The sequence below is a fragment of the Capsella rubella genome, unplaced genomic scaffold (assembly GCF_000375325.1).
Source record: "Capsella rubella cultivar Monte Gargano unplaced genomic scaffold, Caprub1_0 scaffold_2, whole genome shotgun sequence".
In the NCBI taxonomy this organism is placed as follows: domain Eukaryota; kingdom Viridiplantae; phylum Streptophyta; class Magnoliopsida; order Brassicales; family Brassicaceae; genus Capsella; species Capsella rubella.
In genome coordinates this window covers 8,895,356-8,918,278 of record NW_006238922.1, presented here as the reverse complement: position 1 = coordinate 8,918,278, position 22,923 = coordinate 8,895,356, and the positions used below count along the sequence as shown (strand labels likewise).

Below are 22,923 nucleotides of genomic sequence, written 5' to 3'. Positions count from 1 at the left end.
CAAGTCCTCCTATGATGCCAATGGGCATGGGGATGGAATATTCAGGTCCATGGATGTATCCTCCTTATGTCTATCCACACTACATGATGCCTTATAATCCCTATATACACGGAGAAAGTAGTGGCTACGCCAACCAAATTGTACCTTCAGTTCCCATGACCACTTATCAGGTTTTATTCTTCATGCATGTCTTATAATTTTGTGATTGTTAAGCTTAATGTTAATTGATTTATTCCTTTTTTTTTGTAAAAAATGAAAAATTTACAGGGATTCAACTATCCACCTGGACTACCATATACGTCAAAGCCTATGTAATAATATATAAGACCGGTTCTTTAATAAGAAGTTGTTTTTGAAGCTAGTATTGTTGTGTGTGGCTTTCTATTTTGTCGTTCGTCGTCACAATGTAATATACTCATCATGTAGTAATTTTATATATTTTTTATTGTCGTAACCTTTATGTATATGTTGCCATGTTAATTGTTTAAAATACAACGTTTTCGTTTTCAGTTCAAGTGCGCAACATCATTGATATTTAATTCACAATTATCACCAAGAAAAAATATATATTATGAAACTAAGGATTAGTGGTTCCGAACAAAAAGGAAAATGATATTTTATTATCATGTTAACAAAAGAATTACTATACATAAAATTAGATATTTGATGCGTGTTTTCGGCAATTATATATATAAAAAATCGATTGATGAAACCAATTGGATAAATAAAATAACTAAAGTAATAATTAAGTTTGTATATATGACACTTGATAATGAAATGATAATCATAATATTAGGTAAGCAATATATATGGTCACAACTCACAAGTAACTGTAACATTTATTATTTTTAGTTTTAACTCAAACTTCTAAATATATTAAATTTTGGATAAGTTTCTTTATTTTTTTAAATACTATAGAGAATCCTAATACACGTATTAATCTTTATTTTTATCTTTATATATGTTGTTTTTGTTTTTATTTTCAATCTTTGAGAAAAAATGTATCTATTCATGTTATATAAATTCATTTCTTTTTTAAAAAGCATATAATATATAAGATTGAATGATATCGGAAAGATGTTGTTACCAAATTAAATAATAATAAAAAAAAACAGTATAAGTTCATCTTGCATATGATGACATCTTGGGTAAATAACTATTTATGTTCATAATTTTTTTTTTGTTTTCATCTCTTCTATTTTTTATTATAATATATACTTTAATTTTAAGAAGATAGTTGAGGTCTATTTTTTAAGAAGTAATGAGATGCAGCTCTTTGTAAGAACAATAGATCATATAATTTTAAAATATTACACCTAGAGAAAAGATTTGTCTGCCGAGGAAGCAGAAAAGTTAGCGATATGCATCACCAAGAAAATGTCCCTTTACATTGAAGTAGCCAGATACGATGGTCTTATGATTTTGGGTAATGATAGCGATCAAATTATTTCGAGAGTTCAAGATCTATGATCAGCAAATATGAAAGATTTTGGTGGCTGAAAATATCTATGAGAACTTGACAAATATACTAGATTTAGATTTTTTTTTTTTTTTTTTTGGTCAAACATATAAGCTATAGCTTGCTTATATATAGTGTTCAATAAGGTCAATTTTTTTCTTTACTATGATCATTTTATTGCCCTTGCGCAGGTCTTGCCCATGCATGCATTTTGTTGGTAGACGGCAACTTTATCTCGTTCTCAACCAAAACTATAGAAAAAATTATTACATATGGAAATATGGAATTTATGTTCGAGCATATACTAGATGTAGAGTTCTTTTATATTCTGGTCTCATATTTATGGTATCTTAATTGATTAAAACCAATTTGTATGGCATATTATTATTCACCAAGCTCCCTTGCTAGAGTAGCTCTATGATTTGTATTGTTTATATTTACATTGAACAAAAGATCCATTTATTGCAAATAAATATAAATTTCATTTTTCATCAATTTATTGTAAAAGTTTGTAACTATATATAGCTAGCTTAAGAGTTTTAAAAAGAAACACTAAAAAAATTAAGGACTGCCGTTCAAGAACAAGAACGACACTATTTGTTCCACTGTCGTTTTCAAATTGGTGCTTAGAATTTCAAGAAAGAGTGAGAAAACATATGTAAGAAAACAACAAAACATAAATGTCTTCTTCTGTCTCGTTGATGTGTGTAAATACTGAACACACAAAAACCATCTAACATAAATAAATATTTTAGAGAAAACCATAAGACGAAGCAAAATCATATGTTTTCTTCCCGCTTAATTGCAGGATGATGCAACTTACCAAAGCATCTAGCTTCTTATATATATACATATATATATAGCTTTTTGGCTTCACAAGCTTCTCGTAAGTTCATGAGTCTCTACTCTAAACTCTTTCACAAACTCCAAAAAATAAAGACACAGATCTTTATATAATCTTGTTCATCAATGGAGGGAAACAACCACACGGAGGGTACTAATGAAGAAGAACTATGTTCGTTGCCTGAAATGATTTACGCCTTGTGTTCAAAAGATCGTAGTGACCTAAACCCTTTGCAAGAGATATTTGGTGCTCACACGAGTTCACCAATGCCTAAGGATGTTGTTACCAAGAACTGTGATCATGATGAGAAACTCGACGAGGAGAGTAACCGTATGGCTAAACGGCAACGTTCCATGGATTATCGTGTGATGATGGAGAAGGTACATGAATCATGATGTTCTTATCTTACGTGCTTCCCAAGCTAAGTTATGTATTTGTTCCCCTAAACTATGCAGAAAAGACGACAGGTCATTAAAGATAAAATAGATACATTGCAGAAGATGACACCTATTCCCCCAAAGGTTTATTACTACTTCACGAGTCTAATACAATATCAAGTTTCAAATATCTGAGCTTGCTTCTTGTGTGTGTGTGTGTGTGTTTGTTTGTTTACAGCCGGACCTTGCAGGGAAGCTTGAAAACATCATTGACTACATTAAGAGTTTGCAGTATCAAGCAGATGTACGTAAGCTATATCTAATCATTAGTAAGTGTACATCTAATAAGTATGAAACTAAACACAAGTCTTTTATATGTTATGTGGTATATAGATAATGTATAGGGCATACGCAGCTACTCCGGTTTACTCGTCACCATATTATGGAACTCAACCACCACCATGTATGTCTCCATGGGGATATTATCCTCCAGGTATCCCAATGATGCCTCAGCAAAATATGCCTTATATCCCACAATATGATCAGGTTTGCTCCAAATATCCCAACTTCAGTTTTATTAACTTTTATCTGATTTCAACAGATTCTTAATTCTGATATCAATCTACATCATAGGTATACGACATGGCGCCTCGTGATCAGACTAAACCTTAAAATAAGCTTTTAGCTTTATGGCGTTTTATGATCATTGGGATGTGGACTCGTTTCTTTACATATATATACAGAAACTGTCGTTGTGTACTAAGATATGTGCATAGATACATAAAGATAAAAATGTGTATAGTTTTAAATATGAAGGTTTAGAGTGATGTTCATAATATGTGAACACACTTGTTCCTCTGTTCTGTTATCGTTGAGCATTGTTCCTCTGTTATGTTCTGTTTTGCTCAACCTTTTTTGTCTTTTTCGTATGTAAGTTAAATAAAACATGAAAAAGATATAAACATACGTGTGGTGGCACGGTTATGTTGGATCCTAGGTTCGATTTCAATATATGGACCAGGACCACTCGATCACTTAAACTTTGGCTTATGTGTTTTAATCTGTGGTGGACTAGTATAAAACTCTTGACCAATTGGTATGCTTCACCTTGTTATTAGTCGGACACTTCAGTGCAAGAAAACTCAATACTAAAAAGAAAAACACAATACTAAAACTCTTATCTTTAATTATCGAAAGCGTATTAGATCAATACATTGTTACATTCAAGAAACCAAGAAGACAATATGGTTAAGATATTCAAATATTACTAAAGTGAACAAAATATATATCTCCCTTTTAGCCTCCACAACCACCACCGCAACCAGCCGCGCACGTAGAGCCGTTGACGTCTTCAGTAGCGTGAGGTTTAGAAGCTCCGTCGCTACATGAGAAAATCACGGTGGCTATGACCGAGAAAGCCACACATGCTACCCAAATGTAGAGTAAGATAACGGTGGTTTCCTCCTTACCAGCCACAACAACCGCGAGTTCTCCTCTCACCATCTACAAGAGTTTTGTGTGCATTGGTACTCTCTGAAAATGGTTGGCTAGTTGATAAAGAGAGTTGTAATTGGCATATTTGACAAATGAGTGGTTTTGCGATTTCGAGTCAGAAGTCACCCAACCAAAAAAGATGCGACGACTCTTTTCTTACACTGCCCTTTGGTTTAACTATAGGGTCACACTCACACTAGTTATTATACCCATTGTGCATGTGTGCGGCGATTTGTCATGTCTCACCACTTACTTTATCTTTTACAAAAAAATTCTTATTGTTATCCAAAGAGATAGAGTTTGTAAAATGGTCATAAAAAGTATATAACAAAAATAAAACAGTAGCACTATGCCACTATGTAGATGGCTTTCTAGATGTATGAATGTAACCATTAAGAAAAACAATTTTTCGGAATTGAAAACAATTCGGAATCGAGACAAGGAAAATAGATAAGTCTAGACGAGTGTAGAAACCCAATCAAGCTTCGTTGCAGCCTTGCAGGAGGAGGATGACAAAATATTAGTCTTATCAGATAACATTTTCATTTGCATGAGAAATGTTTCAAGGACTTCGAACAAATCTTGATTGCTCATTTTTTTTTGTATAATAACAAAGATGGATATATAGACTATACTCTATAGTATTAAAAAAAATATATAAAAGATAAAGGGCTGATAATGCAGATCCAAGAAAAGAAAAAAATACTTATATAATTAAAGTGTTTTTAACATAATTTTATAAATTGAATTTCAAGACATTAAAAAATTGGGGGGCCAATTTTGCAGTTTAAAAATAGCATATGACCAAGTAAAATGTCAATTTTTTTGAAACATTAATAAAATAAAATAAAATAGATTTGAAAGAAAAATAGGTGAAATGGTATTTAGTGTGATTTATAAATGTGACAAATTTTTACAGATGATTTGATATATACACATAAAGTTTACATAGTCTTCCTACTTTTAGATTGAGCTTTAGGAATCTTGTTAATGACTTTGGAGTTGAAGTTGTTTAGGAGCTTCTTCATGTCCCTCCCGCTTTTACTTGCTGCGTAACTCAGTTCTTCTTCGTATAGCTCATACAACATTGGTATTGTCTCCAAACCCACAAATACTTTACCAAAACACAACACACAGTTATAAATAAACTTAGAATGAAAGGCAATAAAGATTTGTAAAATGTTTGTTAGATAAAAATCATGAAGTCTCACCAATGTATAACAGAGTTAAAGAGCTGAAATAGTTTCCAACCACTGATAATATCCACAGTGAAATAACGGCCTGAAATGAAAATGCAACATACAAGTCTTAAAAATGCAAACATATTTGGGTGTGAAAATGAATGAATAATTGTGTGTAAAGTTAAATTTTGTATATTGATTTACCAGAAAAAGGAGTCTGAAGTCTTTGCCACTTGAGATATCATGCAAATTGATGATGAACCAGTTTATCTTGGTGAACAAGAATCTCCAAGTAGATTCCGAAACCTTTAGATCATTGATACTTGGAGGTTTTCTGCGAAAACAATGGCGTTTGGTTGATTCATATTAAGAAGTGTCAAGTAGTAGTGTGAATGTTATTTTACCTCTTGATTAGTTGTGAGGAGCCAATGTACGACCAAATGAGGAATATGAAAATAGAGATCAAGAGGATCTGGCAGAGGAATGTTATAAAAGGATACTCAACCACTTCGAACAAGAACCATATCAATGTGAATACAGCCAAGATTGTTCCTGATTCTTTCTTGTTCTTCCAGAACATTATATCAGCAACTACAATATTCCAAGACAAAATCATTCAAGAAAAGAAGATTGAAGAACAGATGAAAAAGAGAAAGAATAAAAAATGTATGTTACATCTCCCTCCTCCTAGATTGTGGTACAAAGATCTTCGTCGTCTCGATGAAGAAGCTCTATGTTCATCCATTTCGTATCCATAAACAGCCATTATTGTTGTTTTGGTATCGGGTTTCGAAACAACTGTAGCCTTTTTTGTGAGCTAAGGTCTAAGATTCAAGGTTTACTATATAGTTACAAACTCTTAGGATAAGAAAGGTTTTGTTCTTGGATTCATAAAGAAGAAAGCAATTTGAGAAAAGGGAAAGGTATGGCTTTAGCATATTGCAAAAACTCACCCTTTCATTACTATATGAATAAATTAGAGAATCGTTCATAACTTGAGGTAATGATCAAAAATGTATTCCAAAAAGTTATAAACATTTCTGATCATAGCTCTTGGTAAACCCTTTTTCACATGCAAGTATATTCCAAGTTGAGAGGCTAAGAATCTTCCGAGTGCAATCATTGGGCCTATTCATGGCCCAGTTCATTATTAACCCATATTGTTTTTCTTGTTCAAGGGTTGACTCATGGTCAATCCGGACCAGACCAGTCTTGAGTCTCTTGACCCTTTATGGACGGAGCCAGCTCGTGGGATGATAAAACATCTCTAGTTAATGTCAAGCAATGATATATGATTGAGCCAATCCAATTTTTTTTTAATAAGACACATATAAGCCGACATTACCATCTTACATCTGAGAACACAAGTTTATATGAACAATTAACAAAACATCTATTTTTATAGTTTACCCTGTCTTTAAACCATAGCCATCATAAGACTAAACAGAAACTGGTCTAGACCTTGTTGAAGTCGGGGTTCTGTTGCTTTGGAGCCTCTGCAGGACTAGTCATACCAATGTTAATGCCATCGTTCTGATGCTTCTCCCATCCACCAGTGTCAGCCTTGGAATGAGCCAAGTAGTAAAGAATGGTTGCAATCAAAGACAAGAGAGTGAAAGCAGCTCCAGCAGCAAAGACCCCAACTGGTAAGACAGCACACGAAAGCTCTTTCCCTTGGTAGATGCCTTTACTTTTAGTGTGGTACAAGTTCCTTGCTGATCCAGCCAATAAACACGCCTCAGCTCCTAGAAAGCTCACCCTGAAGTTAGACAATACGAATGAGTAAGACAAAACTACTCAAACACAGAGATGAACTAATAAGTCATTCTTATAGAATCCCCATAGTTTTGTAAGATCACATATTAGGATATTCAATTGCAACGATGAACAAGCCTACCACTATCATTGTCTTGGGATAGAGACATACACAACTCACAAGTAAGAGTTAAGGACACAAAAGTTATGAACTTTCTAAATCATGATTACATTACCAAACTTTCAATAGCTACGAATCTGGAAGTGAATACTTTCAACTTCACAATACCAAAAACTTTCTTTTTCACTTCAAAGTTGAAACCCATGACACAAACACAATCAAATCACAAATCCTTTTAGCTCAAAAGAGAGATAAAATCACTCCAATTTCAATCAGAAAATGTCAAATCTTGCTAGCTAAAAACACCTAAATCCACTTCAATTTCAAATCTTGATGCACAAAAGATTCAATAAGAGAGTAAAGGATTGAACTTTACCAAGAGACAACGAAGAAGACAATAGCCCAGACAGTGTAAGAAGTACCAGAAACAAGACCCTTTCCGAAACAGAGACACTTAGTAACGCCGTTAACCACTGTCTGACTAACAAGAAGCAACCCAAACGCCGACATACCGTACACCGTCGACGCCTCAGTTCCGTACTTACAAAAAGTCTGGTCATCGTACTGGTCCGGCACCGCCACAGCCTTCCAACAAAAACCAAGAAAGATCGATTAAAGAAACACAAATCGAAAAAAGATAAAATTAGTAAGACAGATAGAGAGAGATATAAAATGGGTACGGTGCTACGGCGACGCTCGGCGCCGAAAGCGAAGACGAAAGCAAGGAGGTGAAGAGCAGTGACGACGACGAGAATAGAAACGGAAACCGCCATTGATATTGGTTCGTTCTCTCCTCTCTGCTTCTTCTTCTTCTCTCTCTTATTACTACTGTCTTTACTCTTTTTGTCTTTATCTTTTAGAGAGAGCTTTGGTTTGGTCAAGAAGAGAAGAGACGTTATTACACTGATATTTGTTTCTTTTTTTATATGTTTGAGCACTAATATTTAGACTTTGATGTCAAAGTGTCTACATCTTTAGTTTTTTTTTTTTTTTCAATGTGGTTTACAGAATGTTTTGGGGAGAATTTTTGGGATAGATTTTAGGAAATATGCTATAGATAGCTAAATTCTAAACACAAATTAAGAAACTAGTCATAGATAACATAGCATTCTTTCTTCTGTTACAATTATATTTATAGCTCAAGTTATTCTTTCACTTCTTCTATTTTCAATAATTTTAGTTTAGTTTCTCCATTGGATTGTTTATTCTTCTCACAATTAGATTTCTTGCTATCTCTTCAGATTTTTTTATTCTTTTGTTTAATCTAAAAAGTAAATTATAGAAGATCTCACTTTAATTCCCAGGATATCACTCTCTTTTGAAATCTCCGTCGTCATGATTTTTAAAATTATATATGTCATTTGCTTTTATAACACGCTAGTACATCTAATTACAAGTGATAAAATAAGATATATCTCATTAACATGTTACTTTATAATATTTCATGTTAATTATAAAGATTTCATGTGATTTATTGCAAATATATATATTATCCGTCTAGTTATTTTTTACAAACATGTCTTTTTTGTAAAACATAATATGTTTTAACAAATAACATGTTATTTTTTTTTATTACTATATGTACTGACTTAAAAAAATATATGGTTGTTTGATAAATATGATGACATGCTAATGATTATCTGAAAAATATTTTAATATTTCAATCTACAATAAAATTTTTGACTGAAACTAATAAATTTTACCACTACAAAATGGTAAGATTGATAAATGATAATAAATTATGTTTCTCTTAAATTTATGATCATTATTAGCTAATTCTAGGTGGATTTAAAAATACATAAACCAATAACACCCCCTTAGTTCTTCATTGCAGGTTTTACTATAATTAAATTTCATGAAAATACTAACCTCAGTCAAAGTAAAAAAAATATATTTGACTAACTTATATTCTGACAATTAATGAACAAATTTTTTTTAATGAATGTTAATTTGAAAATAGTATGATCAATAATTTGAATAACTTTTGGAATCAAATGAGTATCATAATACAGAAGCGGGGAAACAAAGTGATGGAATCAAGTGAGTATACGATTGGTAAATTGGTAGCATCTTCCACGGTGGGAAGGTTGTTAAAGGGTGAGTACCTGGGTTCGAGGAGCGCCAGACACACCAATAACCTACCTGGTGGACCAGGAGAGAGCCTACATGCGCAGATTGGACCCATATGAGAGAGGTTAGAGTTGATAGACTGCAGCGCTGTAAGGATGCCATGTGGCGGGTGTGCCACATGGCGGAGGATCACACAGGGCGGGTTGTTACGGTTATCATCATTTGCAAACTCTAAAATAACTCCATTTTGTTGTATATGTCTTAGTTTCATTTACAAAAACTCTATTACATTGATGTCCCTCATATGCGATTGGGTCACAGCCTAATAAATACGGTCTACAATTCTTACAAAGATTCAATATTAAATATAAGAATCTTGGTGTTAATAAAGAGATGTGTGCTAGTTTGATCTAATACAACACAACCCCAACACAACTAATGATTGCCCTAGTCTCTAAATAGGGCCAAGATATATATTCCAAATTCTTTTCAAGGATTTATGTTTGTGTTAAAATCTGTCTTTTATGGTTATCTGAAAGTATTAAATATTTTAGATGCATTTTAACATTAATAATAAATTGATAACTGACTGTAAATTTAAAGAAAAAAAATTATTAGTATATTTCCTTAAAATTTTGATCAGTATTAGACCATTTAATAACTAATTATATATTTTATTGGAATTGAATTCAAAAGAATATATCAATTTTAGTCAAAATGAAAGTATTTGACTACATTGCAATGTGAAAATAATGATTGAAATAAAAACAAAAATAGAAAATCAAATATTGCGAATACAAATCTGAATAATTTTTAGAATCTCATATATGATTGTTTATAATTTAAATAAGCAGTATACAAAGAAAATATTATTACATATCTTTTTCTTCACGATTAAGAAACAAATATATCAATATATGTCATGCATCTTTCTTCATCACTTCTTCATCAATCCAATCTATGTAGTCACGATAATCTTCAAAATCACCCCCTCCTTCTATATTGTCATTTTGTTTCCCCGCTTCTGCATTATGATACTCACTTGATTCCATCGTATTATGTGGCATACGTGCTGACCCCATATTCATAGCAATAGACTGATCATGGCCCACCACACTAGTGTCAGGGGTTGAATCCATTGGTTTTCTAAAGGCAACGTTGTGGTTAAGATAACTCTGAGACAAATGATTGTTTCTCTCAGAAAACCCACTTTCTTCTAACCAAGAAGCCATATCCTTCTCGATATCAGTGTCAAAAGAAATCAAGTCTTCAATCGGAATGTCAAAATCTTCATTTGCATTGGTTTCAAAATTGGACATATTGGTTTCACAAGAAACAATACCCATATGGTTTGTACTTTCCTCTTGAGGAAGAATACTTACTTCAGAAAAACCTATGTCTATTGGATTATCCACCTCAGATTGAATTATATTAATTCCATGATGACTATGGTTTTCTATAGATGGAGCTAAATTCATCTGATCTATATTGGTTTCCAAAGGGCTCATGATATTATTTGGAAGAAAATAATTTTCTTCCAAATTGCATGAATCTGCTTGAGGAAAAAAAGAATCTGGTATAGAAGTGAAGTCTAAATCTATTTGGTTTACAGAAGTTTCAAGGACAAGGTTATGTGGGTGAAGTGGATTAGGATCATAGTGCGGGATGGAAATCCTTGCGGTCTCCATCTGAGATGCACATGTGTTTGGTAAATTAGAAATCATAGGAAGGATTTCACTACCTACGCCAGTAGAAACCATACCAATATGGTTGGCATTATCAATAGGATAATTGTCGTAAGCTAGATTGCTACTTATGGTTGAAGGAACATAATCAACATTCATGGATGACTTGTTAAGTATGTTACCAGAATGTGAATGGTTGCTCAGATCCAATTTTTTGCCTCGATGAAGTTTTGGCATACTTTTCTTTCTGGCATCAATCGGATTTTTCAATGAGACTGCATATAAAAAATCATATAAATACTAATATGACACAAAATGATATAATGGTGAAAGTATATATAATGAAAGAATACATACATTGATTGATGGATGATGATGATGACAAGTTTTTCTTTCTCAAACAACACCACAAGGAGTTACTTGCAATGACATTTTTCGTTAAGTAGGATGCTTTGAAAGGATAATCGTAATCCGAAGGGTATTCGATTGTCTTATCTGTCGACTTCCATTCATTTCTAGGTAATACATCGCTTATCCGCTCAATTTGAGCTTTGTATTTCTGAAAATTATAGAATATAAATGTTATAATAAGACTAACAAAAAATATATTATATTGAAAAATATTTAAATATTGTATCTATGAACCTGAAGGTGGCTAGCGATTTGGCGTTGAGTTAAGTTTGGGTCATTCATAATTTCCAATATGGATTTGGGACGCAAATCTGAAAGATTAAAAATGTAAGAAATTAGTATATGAAACATATATAAATTAAAAAAAAATCAAATGTGAAATATAAATTTTACCGTTATCACCCAAAATGGAGATAGCAGCTAAAAACTTCATGTGGCGCTCATTAGTCCATAAACTCATACGCCTTCCAACATTATCATCTACTTTCATCCATTCTTTTCTCCTATTCTCAACCTCATTTTGATAACATGGTTTTGTTTTCCATTCAATATTTGCCATACCTTTTCTCTTATGATATGCTTCAGAAGTTGTGTATGGCTTGATGAAATTTCGTTGACCTAACAACGAAGCTTGACTTGTTCTTTGCCTCTTAAGGCTTGCCCTGAAATTTTCAATCTCATCTATATCTTTGTCGATAGCATTTTCTTGGTTTTCAGCCATGTTGATTTTCTTGAACTCTTGACTCTGTCTCGATAACACGCGTTGCCACATGTTTTTGATATCGATTTCTGAAATTGGCTTATCTAGAGAAAAACATGCACTATTTTTCAGAAGATCTGATGGTTTCTTCGTCCTTATCTCTGGATTGATCACTTTCACAAAGAGAAAAAAAATGTCAACTTGTGAAATAAAAATATAGTGGAAACAGTAAACAAAAGAGAAAGTGTGAATATGTTCGTACATATGAGAGGGATATTTCTCTGAAGCAAAGCGGTGAGAAATGAATGTGAGTCTATTTGAGGCATTTCTATGTTAGCTATGACAATCCCGATGTCCTTCTTTTGCTTTTCAATCATCGATAGAGCCTTACTTGCTGCATCCACACTCATCACTAGTACATGGATTATTATATAAGATATTTATAGTTAAAAAAATGATTGAAGACATATTTAATAATTTATATTATTAGGTTTTCATTCATTAATAAAAGTTTAAAAGGAATATAATGCATGCACACGTATTAGTTAGATAAATCGCTCAAGAAATACATAATTAAGCATATTATAATTTTTTGAGGTATTTGTCTGGGTAACAGAAACCATCCATAAATCTTAATATACAATAAAAATATAGACTATAATTTAACTCAAAATGATTTTAAAAAACAACTATAGACTAAAACACATTTGATCCATCATAAACCTTTTTGAATATGAATTTTGGTAAAATATAAATTTACATGTAAACTGAATCATGTAGATCTATGACTAAATAGCCTTAAATATTTCGACAAAAAAGAGATCTACGACTAAATATAGCCTTACATAATTCTTTTGCATAACAAGATTATGAATAATATTTATATATGATTTAAGTTTCTTTAATTTGGTCATAGATCGTGATCGTAAATCCAAAACAGAACAGATCTAGAGATTAATATTATAATCATCATGGAAATTTTTTAAGAATGGTAAAATTTAACATAAAAATGCAATCACTTGAAAAAATTAATATTAATTTGATATGTTCATGAAAAAGAAAACTACACAATTATAAATGATGAAAATAAAAGAATTGTTTGGCGAGGAATGTGTTGTTTCTTTACCTCGTTTTGAAAATTGTTCCAGCATTGATGTGAGAGATGCGACTGATGTAGCGTCATGGTCGATCAGCAATATAAAAATATCATTAACACATTGAGGAATTACGTTTTCCGCCATTTTCTCTGAAAATTTTCACAAAAATTATATGATTTAGGCTTTGAGAAAATGAATAAGTTGTAAGAAAGAAATACTAATGGCCGGTACGGTCATATATATAGAAGCAAGGATAGAATCAGTGGACCCGATTAGGTCATACATTGCGACTAATAGACATAAGAATAATATATAAGTTAATTTCCTTCCTAATTTATATTTAATCAATTTGACCTTCTGATATATAGAAGAAGATTATTCTATCTAAAATATAAATTTTTATTTTATTTTAAAAATAAAACACCTACTGGATGAGATATAGTTTGAACAACTTAGTTTCCTTTAGGTTTTTTAGAAATTGCATAAAATTAAATCAGTTTTTAGTAAGATTATAAATCATTTGACTAAAGTCTATAAATTTATGATATTTTCAATTTAGTAAAATCCAAATATAGTTAGTCAGACAATCATTTATTAGTTTGACTCATAAATTATAGTTATCTGTTTTGAATAATATCTTTCAGAAGAAAAACAAATTGACCCATTAATTAGTCAAAAGAAATTACAGTATTACCTTTTCTGTTTTTTTTTTCTTCCAAAAAGATATTGATATGGTTTTTTATTTCAATAATTACCATATTTTATATAGATCCCTATAATTTTGTGTAAATTGTGTGTCTTGTCAAATTGATAAACTCCCTTAATTAAATTTTTGGAAACCAAACAATTTCCGAATTCGGAGAACATGTCTGGTATTATGTTCGCTAAATCATGTCTAATAAATTACTTTTTGTCATTTGATTCTTTTGTCGTATGGTGAATGATGAATCTACAAAATCCCAAACATACTCAACGTTAATATTTCTTCGATCGGCCTGAATTTAGACCTCAATGTAAGCCCTTCGCTTTGTTCAAGTAATCTCTTGTTTTGTGGAATTTGTTGTACAAGTACATCAATATACGTATCACATATATGGCCAAAATGCTCTGTACGTAGTAACCAAACGACTCCTTTTATAACTAGTTTGATTTATCACATTTGAACAACCGATGATATATACATTCCTCGGTTTTTAATGTCTCAGGAAAATATTAGACTCAAACTCGCTCTTACGTATGCACATTATTCACTTTTTACCAAATGCTATTTGTCGATCGTTTCAGTAGCTATCATCTCTGTACTATCTGTGGAATATTATGTATGTGTTTCAGACCTCTTTTCTCGTTTTACCTTTGGGGTCATATATGTAAACAAGCTGGAAGGAGGAGGAATGGGTCAGGTAAGGAGCTTCAAGGATGACTTGGGTTTGAGACCAGCAGCCACGAGCTTCTCCTGCTCGGATAGGGAGTGACGGAAGTGGCAACGGTGACCATAAGGACAGTTATCACCAGCAAGAACCATTCTGCAAACCTCTGTCTTGTAACGGGGATGGCGGATCACTGGGCGGAGTTCCTTAATGCCGTGAGCGAATTGGCAGTGGTTACCATATGGGCATGCCCCTGTCTCTTGCCATTTGTTGCACAGCTCTGTCTTTGTCATCCCTTGGTTGTAGACCTCCACTTCTATTTCCTCCTCTTCCTGATCTTCTTTCTTCCCTCCTCCTCGCACATACACCTTTTGCTGCAAATTCATTCATCCAAAAATATCCACCATTACTCTCAACATCTATACTTCAAAGAAAGCAAAAGACTAGAGGGCAGATCATATATGCAGCTCCCTCTCAAGTAAAGTTTTTCCTGCATTTCATTCATTCATTCATTCATTCATCCACCAGTACTCTTTTTACATCTACAGTTCAAAGAAAGCAGAGTGATAGAGGATTCTGGTATCATCAAAAAAGGACAGATTTGAATCATGTACGTAGCTCACGTTCAACAGTTGATCAAATCCTAATACATATTTACCAAAACACTAAACCAAAAGTTCCTGCATTTCATTCATTCATCACCATTATAATAGGGCAAGCATATCTAGTCTAGACTTCACAGAAACCAAACAGCATCAAGCAGTGGTGTTATTAGTTTCTTAATGGTGCATTTGGTAATAGTGCTGCATTTGGTAAAATGGTACTGCAAAGAGTATTACCAAATGCAGCAGTCAAATTAACATCGCAACACAATCATATATTAACCCTACACCACCAAATGTACAAATGTTACAAGCAGAACAGTCAACTATTACCAACAGGTCAAATTCAACAGTCAAGATTCTCAATGATTCTATAAACACTAAACCAAATTCACTCAAAGAAGAAATATGCAGGTCATATTCAACAGTTAACTAATTCAAGATTCTCAATGATTACCAAATTCTCAAAGAAGAACTGACTCTAACCAAAAAACACAATCCTAAAGAAAACAAAGAAGCAATAGAAAAATACCGTCGTACTGAGTTGACCACCACAAGTCCCAGTCTTAGGTACGGCTCCACGAGATTTTCCAGACTGAGCAGCCCCAACACCTCCTTGGCTCGCCTTAGAGTAACCGCTAGATCTCACAGAGATGCTCTTTGGGAGCGAAGAACGGTTCATATCCTCATTCTCCATAACACTCGTCGGACTCTCATCACTAACGTCATCTCTCTTAACCGTACGGTTCTGGTTGTTCTGATTCTCCACTTCGTCGGCGTCGTTACCTCCGATGGAAAGATTGCTAAGCATCCGCAGCGGAACCCTATCGTAATCGAGTCTGCTCTGGATCGAAGACCTGATGAGACTGTTAAGCTCAGTCTTGAGGTGACGATTCATCGATCGGAGTTCAGTGTTCTCAAGACGAAGCGCTTCTGCTTCCAGCGAAGCCTCATGGAGACGCGTGTAACACAACGCCTCGCGATTCACCATATCTTGACGCTGCTGCTGCATGATGTTGCGACTCGATTTGTAGAGCTGATCAGAGAAGAGAGACGACGATACGACTCCTCCGCCACAGGACGAATCTCCTTGGGACTTCTTGATTCCGACGACACCGGCGTAGCTAAACGGCGCGATTTCGTTTGTCATCTTTCCCCCCGGTGAAAAGTTCCGGCAGTTCTGTTACACAATCGCCACAAGAAGAAATCAAAATCAATCGGAATTTCGAAATGAAAATGAAAATTTCTTCAAGGAAACGATGATCGGGAAGTTCAATTTCCGTTCAGAATCAGGTCACGTTTCCCGAGAAAAATCAGATCTAATTTTCCGAGAAAGATAATCACAGCAAATTCGAAATTCAAACGAATAGATTTCAAGAATCGGAGACGAAATTGACAAGAAAAAGCGATAGAAAATTCACCTGGAGTTAGAGAGAAAACGAAAGAAACTGCCGAGAAAATGTAGAGAAAATTTTCTTAGCTACTGAGAGAGAGAGAGAGAGAGAGAGAGATCAGAGATTTCGAGTTAGAGAGAGAAAACAACTCAAAGAGAAGAAGCTACAGAGTATTTATACACAGCCTTCTGATTCGCTTCGCCTCTTTGAGAGGGAAATTATAATCATTTAAAATAATTAAATTAAAAAAAGAGAAAATTAATGTGGTTGTTACGGTTATACAGAGAAGAAACAAACCAGAGTCTTCAAGTCTTTTAAGCTCTTGATTAATTACGGCTATGCCACTACATTTTTTTTTGGAGCATATGTTAAAACTTTATATTAAAATGATATAATCTGATGTAGATGATTTAAGAGGAGTGTAAGTGTTGTTATAATAATAAGTAGCTGGAGATACTAATAACATGGCCCAAGTGTGGTTAAGAGAATCATTTGTTTCAACTAATTGCTTGATTTTGAAGAGATCAGATTGGTCACTCTTTTTTTTTTTTCACTAAACTTGCAAGATAGTGGAACTTAAGCTAAAAAAAAAAGAAAAGAGAGGTTTTGCTTATGTATCACAACAACTATAACTAACTCTTTTTGTAATGTGTCTTGTCAAGATTCATCTAAAATAAAAACAGTACTAATTATGGTTCTGGTAACACAGAAGTTTCCCTATTTACACTGTTTCTTTCTCATCATTGTCAGTGTCATTGTTTGTTAAGTAACCTTTTGTGATTTTATCATTACTGATAAAAAGTCAATTCTGGTGATATTTGGTGTAAACCCTGTTTGTGATTACAAAAGTGGATGATGTTTAAGCAAAATAATCAGTTTCAAGATACACAGTTACATGCAAGAAACTGAGAATAAGATGAAGTGGTAGATTAGTGGGTCTTATGTACACAAGGCATGGTGCAATATCCAGTAGCTTAGTACTTCTTTGGGACCATACTAAGCTTAGCTTATTTCTCCTCCCTGAATCAACGAATATGCAAATTACAGTATGAAAAGTTTAAAGACATGTACTCTTTTTGTATGGCTATAAAATGGGAATTAAGTTCATCTATGTTAAGACTTACGCTCGTGCCCTCTTCTTCTCCTTGAGCCTTGAGATGGCCTTTTGACATGCATTGCTTGAGAGTGGGGAACAAAATGAGATTACTTGCTCTGAGTGATTGTGAGGGTAATCTGTTTCGCTACTTGTGAATGAGATAGATGATGAAGCTAGTGTAGGTGCAAATGTGGAAGTGTTGAATGAAGAAGAAAATGTCTTCATCTGAAACACATCAAAGGTATAGATATCTTAGGTTATGACAAGAAAGTATATAAAATGGTTGTAAAACCGATTTAGTGTAGAAGCTTTTCATCAAAACCTCGTTTGACTTGTCTAAGGAAGAAACAAAGAACATGTTGTTACTGTCTGCGATCGGCTCTGGATCAGCTTCAAATTGCTCTTCAAAGTTTCTGAAAGTGAGATCAATGTCAGGTATATGGAAGTCATCATCATCGCAAACGGTCTCTTCACAAACTCCAATGTCTTGTAGATTTTGATGCCACAACTGCAGGAACAGAGCTAATCTCATGTAACTAACTGTTCCACAAAGACTGTGTAATGTATGATATATAAACCAAACCTGATTGTTCTTATTATAAGGGCTTTTGCATTCCCAAAAGGAGTCACCAAGTGTGGAAGACGAGGACAAGTGTGAAAAATCGACAACTAGCTCTTTTCCGGTCTGCGGAAGATCAACTAACCGTTCTTCAGATTTCTTAGGAAGCTCCAATGGAGATGGATCAGCTCGTTCTGTCAAAGACAAACCATCCTTCTCTTCCTTTAGCTGAAGTTTCTCCAATTCAAGAATCTGTTCCAAGACAAAACCAGCTTCTCTTTGCACCTTCAACAATCAAAATCATCGGTACATTAGCTACAGAGAGATTTATTCATCTACAAAGCTTAAAAATATATGTACAAAACAACTAAGAGCATATGGCCTAGTGATTTGTTCGAGTGGGTTGAGGACTCGCCAAATAAATCAAGATCGTTGTGGTTTCCTCTTGGCCACTGTAGACGCCTTAAGGATTAGTCTACTGTCGACTTTTTAAAATCAAGAAACGAATATATATACAGATATACAAAAACAAGATTCAAACCTTGTTCATCTCGGATCGTCCCTTAGATTTAATCATTCGTAAAGATTCCTCTAACGAAACATTATCATCATCCATAACTCGAAAACCCCACATAACCGCGAAATCTCTAGCACGAGGACACCCCGTGTAACAAGCCACATCCCTTCTACGATGCGCAGAAGAGACACCACCACCACCACCATGGAACTTATCATTACATCCATGGCAAAGAAACATTCTATGGTCGAAACATCGAACAACACAAGGCTGGTTCTTACAAGAATCACATAAAACCGTGCGTAAATGCCGTCCAGATAATGAATTAGCTGAATGAACCTTTGCATCACATGTCAAACAAAGATTCGCTGCATCGGCTATACAATAAACCACTGCTCTATACGCTTTACAAAACTCGCATACTCTTTCCATTTTTTTATTGTCCATAACATAATAAAAAGAGATTCTTCGTCCCTGTTACATCAAAAAGTTTAAAACTCCATCAGACAGATCACAGAGATCGAACAAACAAAGGTAGATAAAACAAAAAAGAGAGGAAAAAGTGTTTACCGACGAGAGGAACTACAAAACCAGAGATTGGTAGTGACACAAAAAGCTTTAAGAACTTTCCTATCTGATAAAAGAATCCGTCGGTTTGGTTTTTTTTTTTTTCCTGTGTGGTTAGGATGACGTGGCTAAGCCACGTAGATATATATGTAGGACTTTTATTTTAAATTGGGTGATTACGTTATCCGTATGCACGTGAGAGATATGGGGAAGCCACGGACGTATCTAACACTGTGACAGCTTCTCTCTCGACCCATCATCTCTAAGCTTACCTTTTCCTAACCAATAAGTGAAAGCCACATGTCGTACCCAACTCCAGACCAAACAAAACTGCAAATATCCATTTCAGAACTAAACTTGAACTAAGAAGATAAGTTATTCAATGCACTTTTTAGGAAAAGAATATGTTAAAATTCTTGAAATTTTGTCATATTTATTTATTTTCTCAATGAAAAATGAGATAGCCGATGATTCCGTAGACATTTTGTCAGACCGTAAAGAAGCTTTTACTGCTTACACAATAGTAGTTTTGATTGTCATAAGTTGTCTGAAGATTCAAGTTTTTCAATTAGTAGTGAAAGCATAAACGAAGCTTAGTTGGGGATCAAAATGGTTCCAGTTTATCTTATATATTGTACATCCTAAACAAAATGCTGAATCTACTATCCAACCGATGAAAAGAGAGAAAGAAAAATTCTGATAAAATAAGAAAGGTCACAGATACACCACCAGATTTAGCAGAGATCCATGTTGATGTACAAAGCTCTGGGTATTTTACAAAAGTTGAACCGGATTGAGATTCATCCAGGTGGTTTCAGTCTGCTAAGAGCTTCACCACCAAGTCTGACTAGTGCCTGATTGAATCCAATCAAAGATAATATTGAGCATCATTGTATCACAATAAGACTATAAAAAAAAAACAAAAAGATAAAGACTTCATCAGTTACCTGTTTGTCAACTTTTTTTGGTGTGTACTTCGATCATATCATGATCCTCCATCTCAAGTTGAGAAGGAGTGGTCGATGGATCAATCTTATCACCGTCAAATAGAAATACAAGATTTTGCGGGTTAAGCTTAACTTTGTCTGCGTACATTTTGAAAACCCGCTCAAACTTCTCATCCTACAAGAATACGGGAAATACCAATCCCACATCAGTATACAAAGGCTTCTCATAATTTACACATTGAGAAGGACAGGAACTCAAATAAATCTTTCATTATTACTTTAGCGACCCCTCAAATAAGCCTCTAAGATCCAGACATACTTCTGAAAAACTCAACCCCTTTCAATATTTTCAATGATCTCTTCAATCCCCTAATGTTTTCCTGTATTACTCGTAATATCTAGCTATCTGGTAGTGAAGGTGACATAACAACTGACTCTTATGCCTACTTATCCCACATACAAACATTGCCTAGCAAGGTGCACGTTGATGAAAGGTTGGGTAGTGAGCCGCAACAAAAAACTTACCGCAAACACTCGGTATTGCTTCTTTTCATCTTTGTCCTGAATTGTAATGACAATCTTGGGCCTGTCAATCGTAGGCTCTGGTGGTGCCTCATCAGCAGTCTCTGAAGGAGGATTGAGTGATGCTTCCATTTCCCTTTTAGCAGACTCTTCAACTTCCTGCATCACATCTGCTACAGTTTTTGTGAATGACATGAGCTCCAGCTTCTTCGACCTACATTACATATCTCAAATTAGGAATATGGAACCAAAGTATTAAAATCAGACTCTTCATGGATAGTAAAATAAAAGTAGAAGGAAATAACACAGCACTCACTGAAATCATATCGACAGGGTGCATTAACAAACACTAAGATAAATGCAAGGTCTAAAGTTAACACTTTGTGGGAAAGTTAAATCAACAAAGAGCTATAAATTTGGAATAGAAAAAAACTACCTTAGTGCTTTAATAGTTGAATCTTCAACAGACTCTTTATTTTTATCAAAGATAACCTTTGGCGGTGGAAGCAACCAATCGTCATCACCTGTAACTTCGATTACATTCACAACATTATCTAACTTGTCAACCTACATAAACCAAAAACAAAGATTTGACATAAGGACTTAAAAACTTAAAAAGAAACACAAGCTGAAATAAGAACAAACCCAAAAGTGAATCAAAATTCCCTAAGGCTCTGCAACAACCCAATACCAACACTGCCTAATCTGTTCTTCTTCCCCATATTGTGGATTTAAGCTAACACAAAGACCTCACTCAACCAATTATAGAAGATCACTTCTTACAGTTTTTGAAGTTTTTGCTTTCTTTGGAATAGGCGTCACCGAGGCATTATCGTCATCATCGTCTACAAAGCGAGACAGAGCAATTAAGGGAAAAAAAAAAAACTCATCATTATTACTCTTACGCTCTCAGTCACCAAAATTAAAAAAGAACTGAAACCAAAACTCACCATCAATACAAACAAAATTCGCTGGCTGAACACGACGATAATCAAAAAGCGGCTCTAGATCTTCTCCTTCACCTCCCTGATCACACTCATTAATACAAAATTCAGAAAAAAAAAATCAGGAATCAAACACAATCTCACAAAATAAAAATTAGGGTTTCTGAAAAAATTAAGATCTCTATAAACCCCAGAAATTCTCACCATTGTGAATCTTCTTCGTCTCTCGATTTAGAAACCCTAGATAGATTTCGATTAGGTATTTTTGATTGGAAGAGATCGGTTTTTTTTAAGCTTCACGAGAAAACTCTTGAAGTGATTTTGAATTTTGCGATGGAGAGAGTGAGGGAGACAGAGGCTCGGCGATTCGATAGATGCGCGTGGGCCGTGGGAGGTTTAGAAATACGTAATGGGCCTTAATATTGGGCCGAGTTATGGTGTGAATAATCGCCGACTATAGAGCTATATCAACGGTCAACCTTAATTATAGAGTTTCTAATTTAAAGTCTATTTTTCTTGTTTTATAATGAATAGATTTTAGGAAATTGGATAATTAATTATATCTTGAAGTTTTATTTATTAGATTTTACTTTTTATGTATATTATTGTAAGGAAATTAAAATTTATTAAAGGAGAAAAAAACAAACACTGAATCAACAAATTTTATTCGGTCGGATACACACAATACATATTTTTTGATAAAGTGTTACAAAAAAGAGAGAGTTCATGGTTAGACCATCATCATTGGGAGAATCTTAGAAGTAAGATTTACCAAAGAGAGGATCTTATATAAGATATTTTCTTTGATAAATCTTACTTCTAAAATCCTCCCATTGAAGATGCCCTTACGTGACTGACGGTTGGTGACAGGACTACAGAAAACAAACCGAGAAATCATGACAAATTCGGTTTTACAAACTCAGACCAAAGCAAGATAACCGACAATAAAGAAACAAAGCGATTTCAGACTATTGATGGATCATGGAACCCTATAGCTAGCTAGTAGAGGACCACTAAGCTAGCTTATAGCAACTCCATTAGTATTGCTTAATGGTAAACTTAAGACATTGCTTATATTTATTTCATTATATTTAATGCAAAATCAAGCACTTTTTATAAGATTTGTTGTCTAAATTAACTCTTTAAGCAGAGGTTAAAGACCACTTATGAATTTATTTTAAAAAAATTAATGCAAAAAAATAAGTAAGCACTCT

The 22,923-nt window shown here is 33.9% G+C and overlaps 8 protein-coding genes across 9 annotated transcripts; 1 reads left to right on the top strand and 7 right to left on the bottom strand.

Annotated features, from left to right (window-relative positions):
• The first annotated feature begins 2,428 nt into the window (after positions 1-2,428).
• On the top strand, positions 2,429-3,352 carry LOC17894096 (transcription factor bHLH109). Its single transcript, XM_006300976.1, has 5 exons — positions 2,429-2,683; positions 2,759-2,824; positions 2,919-2,984; positions 3,074-3,226; positions 3,314-3,352. The coding sequence occupies exons 1-5, from the start codon at positions 2,429-2,431 to the stop codon at positions 3,350-3,352; spliced, it is 579 nt and encodes a 192-aa protein (XP_006301038.1).
• Positions 3,353-3,833: 481 nt separating this feature from the next.
• LOC17895464 lies at positions 3,834-4,322 on the bottom strand. The gene has a single exon (XM_006300829.2). It carries the CDS (start codon positions 4,181-4,183, stop codon positions 3,977-3,979), a length of 207 nt encoding a protein of 68 aa, XP_006300891.1. The 5' UTR covers positions 4,184-4,322; the 3' UTR covers positions 3,834-3,976.
• Positions 4,323-5,030: 708 nt separating this feature from the next.
• Positions 5,031-6,282, bottom strand: LOC17896009 (reticulon-like protein B14). The gene is made up of 5 exons (XM_006302752.2): positions 6,031-6,282; positions 5,760-5,946; positions 5,560-5,689; positions 5,386-5,455; positions 5,031-5,288 (listed from the first exon to the last, which is right to left on the bottom strand). Exons 1-5 carry the CDS (start codon positions 6,119-6,121, stop codon positions 5,119-5,121), a joined length of 648 nt encoding a protein of 215 aa, XP_006302814.1. The 5' UTR covers positions 6,122-6,282; the 3' UTR covers positions 5,031-5,118.
• Positions 6,283-6,626: 344 nt separating this feature from the next.
• On the bottom strand, positions 6,627-8,122 carry LOC17895096. Its single transcript, XM_006302686.2, has 3 exons — positions 7,912-8,122; positions 7,608-7,816; positions 6,627-7,114 (listed from the first exon to the last, which is right to left on the bottom strand). The coding sequence occupies exons 1-3, from the start codon at positions 8,002-8,004 to the stop codon at positions 6,811-6,813; spliced, it is 606 nt and encodes a 201-aa protein (XP_006302748.2). The 5' UTR covers positions 8,005-8,122; the 3' UTR covers positions 6,627-6,810.
• Positions 8,123-10,221: 2,099 nt separating this feature from the next.
• Positions 10,222-13,338, bottom strand: LOC17895585 (putative two-component response regulator-like APRR6). The gene is made up of 7 exons (XM_023788525.1): positions 13,224-13,338; positions 12,360-12,509; positions 11,791-12,270; positions 11,632-11,708; positions 11,344-11,545; positions 10,487-11,261; positions 10,222-10,354 (listed from the first exon to the last, which is right to left on the bottom strand). Exons 1-7 carry the CDS (start codon positions 13,336-13,338, stop codon positions 10,222-10,224), a joined length of 1,932 nt encoding a protein of 643 aa, XP_023644293.1.
• Positions 13,339-14,245: 907 nt separating this feature from the next.
• Positions 14,246-16,872, bottom strand: LOC17894480 (zinc finger CCCH domain-containing protein 15). The gene is made up of 3 exons (XM_006302496.2): positions 16,585-16,872; positions 15,696-16,343; positions 14,246-14,935 (listed from the first exon to the last, which is right to left on the bottom strand). The coding sequence occupies exons 2-3, from the start codon at positions 16,311-16,313 to the stop codon at positions 14,591-14,593; spliced, it is 963 nt and encodes a 320-aa protein (XP_006302558.1). The 5' UTR covers positions 16,314-16,343; positions 16,585-16,872; the 3' UTR covers positions 14,246-14,590.
• A 477-nt stretch (positions 16,873-17,349) lies between these two features.
• LOC17894045 (putative zinc finger protein At1g68190) lies at positions 17,350-19,814 on the bottom strand. Of its 2 annotated transcripts, XM_006302390.2 has the most exons (6): positions 19,300-19,814; positions 18,754-19,203; positions 18,237-18,497; positions 17,976-18,161; positions 17,682-17,878; positions 17,350-17,577 (listed from the first exon to the last, which is right to left on the bottom strand). In XM_006302390.2, exons 2-6 carry the CDS (start codon positions 19,174-19,176, stop codon positions 17,565-17,567), a joined length of 1,080 nt encoding a protein of 359 aa, XP_006302452.1. In that variant the 5' UTR covers positions 19,177-19,203; positions 19,300-19,814; the 3' UTR covers positions 17,350-17,564. The 2 variants fall into 2 exon arrangements, with proteins under 2 accessions (XP_006302452.1, XP_023643734.1); XM_023787966.1 differs by having other exon boundaries at positions 18,754-19,814.
• Positions 19,815-19,893: 79 nt separating this feature from the next.
• Positions 19,894-22,058, bottom strand: LOC17895995. The gene is made up of 7 exons (XM_006300265.2): positions 21,914-22,058; positions 21,716-21,791; positions 21,549-21,610; positions 21,202-21,332; positions 20,769-20,979; positions 20,244-20,418; positions 19,894-20,150 (listed from the first exon to the last, which is right to left on the bottom strand). Exons 1-6 carry the CDS (start codon positions 21,914-21,916, stop codon positions 20,251-20,253), a joined length of 651 nt encoding a protein of 216 aa, XP_006300327.1. The 5' UTR covers positions 21,917-22,058; the 3' UTR covers positions 19,894-20,150; positions 20,244-20,250.
• Between the last annotated feature and the right edge of the window lie 865 nt (positions 22,059-22,923).

What these genes read in the sequence shown, in the direction of transcription:
- LOC17894096 (XM_006300976.1), top strand. Translation starts at nt 2,429, where the DNA reads ATGGAGGGAAACAACCACACGGAGGGTACTAATGAAGAAGAACTATGT. An exon ending in TGACACCTATTCCCCCAAAG is followed by an intron (nt 2,825 to 2,918) that starts GTTTATTACTAC and finishes GTTTGTTTACAG; the next exon opens with CCGGACCTTGCAGGGAAGCT. An exon ending in GTTTGCAGTATCAAGCAGAT is followed by an intron (nt 2,985 to 3,073) that starts GTACGTAAGCTA and finishes TGTGGTATATAG; the next exon opens with ATAATGTATAGGGCATACGC.
- LOC17895585 (XM_023788525.1), bottom strand. Translation starts at nt 13,338, where the DNA reads ATGGCGGAAAACGTAATTCCTCAATGTGTTAATGATATTTTTATATTG. An exon ending in GAGAAATATCCCTCTCATAT is followed by an intron (nt 12,271 to 12,359) that starts GTACGAACATAT and finishes TCTTTGTGAAAG; the next exon opens with TGATCAATCCAGAGATAAGG. An exon ending in ATCATCATCCATCAATCAAT is followed by an intron (nt 11,262 to 11,343) that starts GTATGTATTCTT and finishes TTTTATATGCAG; the next exon opens with TCTCATTGAAAAATCCGATT.
- LOC17894480 (XM_006302496.2), bottom strand. Translation starts at nt 16,313, where the DNA reads ATGACAAACGAAATCGCGCCGTTTAGCTACGCCGGTGTCGTCGGAATC. An exon ending in GTGGTCAACTCAGTACGACG is followed by an intron (nt 14,936 to 15,695) that starts GTATTTTTCTAT and finishes ATGAATTTGCAG; the next exon opens with CAAAAGGTGTATGTGCGAGG.
- LOC17895995 (XM_006300265.2), bottom strand. An exon ending in AAGCAAAAACTTCAAAAACT is followed by an intron (nt 21,333 to 21,548) that starts GTAAGAAGTGAT and finishes TGGTTTATGTAG; the next exon opens with GTTGACAAGTTAGATAATGT. An exon ending in TCAACTATTAAAGCACTAAG is followed by an intron (nt 20,980 to 21,201) that starts GTAGTTTTTTTC and finishes TATGTAATGTAG; the next exon opens with GTCGAAGAAGCTGGAGCTCA.
- LOC17896009 (XM_006302752.2), bottom strand. Translation starts at nt 6,121, where the DNA reads ATGGCTGTTTATGGATACGAAATGGATGAACATAGAGCTTCTTCATCG. An exon ending in ACTTCAGACTCCTTTTTCTG is followed by an intron (nt 5,456 to 5,559) that starts GTAAATCAATAT and finishes TTTTCATTTCAG; the next exon opens with GCCGTTATTTCACTGTGGAT. An exon ending in TTTAACTCTGTTATACATTG is followed by an intron (nt 5,289 to 5,385) that starts GTGAGACTTCAT and finishes GTTTTGGTAAAG; the next exon opens with TATTTGTGGGTTTGGAGACA.
- LOC17895096 (XM_006302686.2), bottom strand. Translation starts at nt 8,004, where the DNA reads ATGGCGGTTTCCGTTTCTATTCTCGTCGTCGTCACTGCTCTTCACCTC. An exon ending in CCGAGCGTCGCCGTAGCACC is followed by an intron (nt 7,817 to 7,911) that starts GTACCCATTTTA and finishes TTTTGTTGGAAG; the next exon opens with GCTGTGGCGGTGCCGGACCA. An exon ending in GTCTTCTTCGTTGTCTCTTG is followed by an intron (nt 7,115 to 7,607) that starts GTAAAGTTCAAT and finishes GTCTAACTTCAG; the next exon opens with GGTGAGCTTTCTAGGAGCTG.
- LOC17895464 (XM_006300829.2), bottom strand. Translation starts at nt 4,183, where the DNA reads ATGGTGAGAGGAGAACTCGCGGTTGTTGTGGCTGGTAAGGAGGAAACC.
- LOC17894045 (XM_023787966.1), bottom strand. Translation starts at nt 19,176, where the DNA reads ATGGACAATAAAAAAATGGAAAGAGTATGCGAGTTTTGTAAAGCGTAT. An exon ending in CTTATAATAAGAACAATCAG is followed by an intron (nt 18,162 to 18,236) that starts GTTTGGTTTATA and finishes CTGTTCCTGCAG; the next exon opens with TTGTGGCATCAAAATCTACA. An exon ending in CCTTAGACAAGTCAAACGAG is followed by an intron (nt 17,879 to 17,975) that starts GTTTTGATGAAA and finishes GATGTGTTTCAG; the next exon opens with ATGAAGACATTTTCTTCTTC.